The sequence below is a fragment of the Cyclopterus lumpus genome, chromosome 7 (assembly GCF_009769545.1).
Source record: "Cyclopterus lumpus isolate fCycLum1 chromosome 7, fCycLum1.pri, whole genome shotgun sequence".
NCBI classification, from domain to species: Eukaryota; Metazoa; Chordata; class Actinopteri; order Perciformes; family Cyclopteridae; genus Cyclopterus; species Cyclopterus lumpus.
Window position 1 is genome coordinate 25,625,479 of NC_046972.1, and position 5,000 is coordinate 25,630,478.

General features: G+C 51.8%; 1 protein-coding gene across 14 annotated transcripts in view; it reads right to left on the bottom strand.

The window, feature by feature from the left end:
* The window catches only part of LOC117733031 (extracellular sulfatase Sulf-2-like), a 75,823-nt gene that overhangs the window by 36,121 nt on the left and 34,702 nt on the right, over positions 1–5,000 (bottom strand). For 13 of the 14 annotated variants that reach the window (XM_034536330.1, XM_034536324.1, XM_034536325.1 and 10 more), the window contains 3 exons: positions 2,426–2,544; positions 2,030–2,181; positions 1,216–1,385 (listed from right to left, as the gene is read on the bottom strand). In XM_034536330.1, the coding sequence (XP_034392221.1) occupies positions 1,216–1,385; positions 2,030–2,181; positions 2,426–2,544 (441 nt within the window). Of the gene's footprint in view, positions 1–1,215; positions 1,386–2,029; positions 2,182–2,425; positions 2,545–2,665; positions 3,196–5,000 lie in introns of those variants that run through there. The other variant, XM_034536336.1, reaches the window with a different exon arrangement.

The window sequence follows — 5,000 nt, forward strand, 5'->3', positions numbered from 1 at the left end:
AAAGCATCCCCTGCTTTATGGTCTGTTTGACTCTAAATTACCATAATTTACTAAATGAACATCATTCTGTATTGAAGAAGACTTGAAACTAGAGATTGAGACCAAAAACTAATGTTTACAATGTTTACTGAGAGAATACATCAAGAGAAGTAGAGTCATTTATATAGACTTCTATACAACCAGAGGAGTCGCCCCCTGGTGGTCAGGAGAGAGAATGCAGCTTTAACACATGAAGCATAGTCTTCTATACAACCAGAGGAGTCGCCCCCTGGTGGTCAGGAGAGAGAATGCAGCTTTAACACATGAAGCATAGTCTTCTATACAACCAGAGGAGTCGCCCCCTGGTGGTCAGGAGAGAGAATGCAGCTTTAACACATGAAGCATAGACTTCTATTCAACCAGAGGAGTCGCCCCCTGGTGGTCAGTAGAGGGAATGCAGCTTTAACACATGAAGCATAGACTTCTATACAACCAGAGGAGTCGCCCCCTGGTGGTCAGGAGAGAGAATGCAGCTTTAACACATGAAGCATAGACTTCTATACAACCAGAGGAGTCGCCCCCTGGTGGTCAGGAGAGAGAATGCAGCTTTAACACATGAAGCATAGACTTCTATACAACCAGAGGAGTCGCCCCCTGGTGGTCAGGAGAGAGAATGCAGCTTTAACACATGAAGCATAGACTTCTATACAACCAGAGGAGTCGCCCCCTGGTGGTCAGTAGAGAGAATGCAGCTTTAACACATGAAGCATATACTTCTATACAACCAGAGGAGTCGCCCCCTGGTGGTCAGGAGAGAGAATGCAGCTTTCACACATGAAGCATAGACTTCTATACAACCAGAGGAGTCACCCCTGGTGGTCAGGAGAGAGAATGCAGCTTTAACACATGAAGCATAGACTTCTATACAACCAGAGGAGTCGCCCCCTGGTGGTCAGGAGAGAGAATGCAGCTTTAACACATGAAACATAGACTTCTATACAACCAGAGGAGTCGCCCCCTGGTGGTCAGTAGAGAGAATGCAGCTTTAACACATGAAGCATAGACTTCTATACAACCAGAGGAGTCATTTATATAGACAAGCTAGCTAGCTAATGCAAATAAATGGCACATTCAACGAGGTGCATGTAGTGTGTGGTGTGTGTGGTGTGTGGTGTGTGTGGTGTGTGTGGTGTGTGTGGTGTGTGTGGTGTGTCTGCATGTGTGTGTGTGTCCTACATGTGCTGCGAGGCGTTGGGGAAGGCGCTGCTGTACTGCGGCGCCGAGTCCTCCGGTCCGTGCGGCGCCGCGTGGCTCAGCACCATCAGCACCGGCCGGTGAGGGTAAACCCTCTTGGAGGAGCGGAAGTAGCGGATGGACTCGGCCGTGATGAGGTCGGTCAGATAGTCCTGCAGGCGGCACATCGTTATATTAATAATACATAATGTTTAGTCAATAACACTCACAGTGAATGATTTACAATAAGCTTCCTGGAAAGAACCCGAAACTTTGATAATTAATTATGAGATCTAACGTTCAACCGGTGTAGAATAAAGTTAATAAATTAAGGAGTTTAACATGTATATATATATATATATATATATATATATATATATGTATATATTTATATATACATATATATATATATATATACTATACATATATTTACACTTTTATTTATTTTAGTTAAAGAATCAGAAATGTATTCATAAAATGCACAAAGTTGTGAAGATTTAATGAGAACTGCGTGTGTGTGTGTGTGTGTGTGTGTGTGTATGTGTGTGTGTGTGTGTGTGTGTGTGTGTGTGTGTGTGGTGTGTGTGTGGTGTGTGTGCGTGTATGTGTGTGTGTCTCTGTGTGTGTGCGTGTCCCTGTGTGTGTGTGTGTGTGTGTGGTGTCTGTGTGTGTGTGTGTGTGTGTGTGTGGTGTGTGTGTATGTGTGTGTGGTGTGTGTGTGTGTCTGTGTGTGTGTCTCTGTGTGTGTGTCTCTGTGTGTGTGTCTCTGTGTGTGTGTGTGTGTGTCTGTGTGTGTGTGTCTGTGTGTGTGTCCTGCCTGTGGGTACTGGGCCCCGTGTTTCTCCCGGACCCCGTTACGACTCAGTGTGTAGTTGTAGAATCGGCTGTTCTTCACCAAACCGAGCCACTCCCTCCAGCCGGGGGGCACGTAGGAGCCGTTGTACTCGTTCAGGTACTTCCCGAAGAATGCTGGAGGGAGGACCGACACACACACACCACACACACACACACATACACACACGCACGCACGCACGCACACCACACACACATACACACACACACCACACGCACACATCACACACACACACAGAGAAACACAATCAGAATCACAAAGTAGTAATGTAAGCCTATACCTGTGTGTGTGTGTGTGTGTGTGTGTGTGTGTGTGTGTGTGTGTGTGTGTGTCTGTGTGTGTGTGTGTGTGTGTGTGTACCCGTCCTGTATCCGGTGCTGTTCAGGTGGACCCCGAAGCTCCTGTGTTCGTGGTGCCGTTGCCATGACGGTGAGGAGCAGTTCTCGTTGTTGGTGTAGGTGTTGTGGTTGTGAACGTACCTGAACACACAATATTACATGTTACACATTGTATTTATTTATAATATTACATGTTACACATTGTATTTATTTATAATATTACATGTTACACATTGTATTTATTTATAATATTACAGGTTACATCGGCCACGGCAGCGTGAAGTCCGCGGCGCGGATGAACAAAGCCGCGGTCGTCTTCCTGGACAGCGTGAGTAAGGCCGACGCGGTGGTGGAGAGCGGAGTCGTGGTGTCCGACACGCACGTCCCCGTCTCTCCTCTGGACACACCGGCGGTTAAAGTGACGGTGTCCAATGTTCCTCCGTTCCTGAAGGACGAGGAGTTGGTGGGGGAACTGTCCAGGTACGGGAGGGTTACTTCCCAGGTGAGGAAGCTGTCCTCTGGGTTCAGGTCTCAGCTCCAGAGACACGTGGTGTCTCACCGGAGACAGCTGGTCATGGTCCTCAACGACAGGAACGGGGCCCTGAACACCTCATTCAGAGTGAGAGTGGAGGGGTGTGTGTGTGTCTGTTTCACAACGTCAGACGACATGAGGTGTTTTAGTTGTGGGAGGGAGGGACACCAGAGCAGGGCCTGTCCTCAGAAGACATCTGGTGGACAGGACGGCGCCGAGGGGAACCCGACCGAGAGAGACACCGGGGACAAGGAGGGAGGGGACAAGGAGGGAGGAGGGAGGGGACAAGGAGGGAGGCCAGGAGGAGGGAGGGGACAAGGAGGGAGGCCGGGAGGAGGAGGGGACAAGAGGGAGGGGACAAGGAGGGAGGCCAGGAGGACGGAGGGGACAAGGAGGGAGGCCAGGAGGAGGGAGGGGACAAGGAGGGAGGACAGGAGGACGGAGGGGACAAGGAGGGAGGCCAGGAGGAGGCGGGTGGGGTGCAGGAGGGGAACACAGAGGGGGGAGGTGGGGTGCAGCAGGTGGAGGAGGAAGGGGCAGAGGTGGTCCAGCAGGTGGAAGATGAGGGGGCAGGGAGGGATAAACGTGGGCAGGAGGCTGAGGTCGAGTTGGCAGACGGTGAGGTTGGCATGGAGGAGGACGAGGAGAAGGCTCACCGTCTGAAGAGGAAGAGGAGGGAGGATGAGGAAAGCTGCAGGCTAAGAAGGGGGCTTCGGGTAAAGGGGAGGAGGAGTCTGAGGCCGTTTTGGAGGAGGACTCCTACTCAGATGCTGAGGGTGACTCCTGTGATGAGGAGCATGAGAGGCCAGGAGTGTACAGCGTGGGCAGGATAAGGGGATATCTTATCAGGACCAAGAACCAGAGGGTGGTGATAGACAACCACTTCTCTGACATGCCGAGGCTCGCTAGGTCCATTAGGCACCACATGGCCGGTGAAGCAGGTACAAGCTTTACAAAGCAGGAGGGCTACAGACTGAGGAAGATAGAGCAGAATGTGGAGAGAGTGATGAGGGAGGGTGAGGAGTCTGAAGGTCCAGAGGAGCGACCCTGAGGAGACTGATGGAGGTGGCCGGTCCTGGACTAGGAGGCGTGTCGGCGGTGGCTTCCCTGCTCGGAGGACGAGGACGAGATGGAGATGCTGCAGGAGGAGAAGGATGAGATGGAGATGCTGCAGGAGGAGAAGGATGAGATGGAGATGCTGCAGGAGGAGAAGGATGAGATGGAGATGCTGCAGGAGGAGAAGGATGAGATGGAGATGCTGCAGGAGGAGAAAGACGAGATGGAGATGCTGCAGGAGGAGAAGGATGAGATGGAGATGCTGCAGGAGGAGAAGGAGGAGATGGAGATTCTGCAGGAGGAGAAGGACGAGATGGAGATGCTGCAGGAGGAGAAGGACGAGATGGAGATGCTGCAGGAGGAGAAGGATGAGATGGAGATGCTGCAGGAGGAGAAGGATGAGATGGAGATGCTGCAGGAGGAGAAGGAGGAGATGGAGATGCTGCAGGAGGAGAAGGAGGAGATGGAGATGCTGCAGGAGGAGAAGGACGAGATGGAGATGCTGCAGGAGGAGAAGGAGGAGATGGAGATGCTGCAGGAGGAGAAGGAGGAGATGGAGATGCTGCAGGAGGAGAAGGAGGAGATGGAGATGCTGCAGGAGGAGAAGGACGAGAGATGGAGATGCTGCAGGAGGAGAAGGAGGAGATGGAGATGCTGCAGGAGGAGAAGGAGGAGATGGAGATGCTGCAGGAGGAGAAGGACGAGATGGAGATGCTGCAGGAGGAGAAGGATGAGATGGAGATGCTGCAGGAGGAGAAGGAGGAGATGGAGATGCTGCAGGAGGAGAAGGAGGAGATGGAGATGCTGCAGGAGGAGAAGGACGAGATGGAGATGCTGCAGGAGGAGAAGGAGGAGATGGAGATGCTGCAGGAGGAGAAGGATGAGATGGAGATGCTGCAGGAGGAGAAGGATGAGATGGAGATGCTGCAGGAGGAGAAGGAGGAGATGGAGATGCTGCAGGAGGAGAAGGAGGAGATGGAGATGCTGCAGGAGGGTGGAAGAAGAGGAA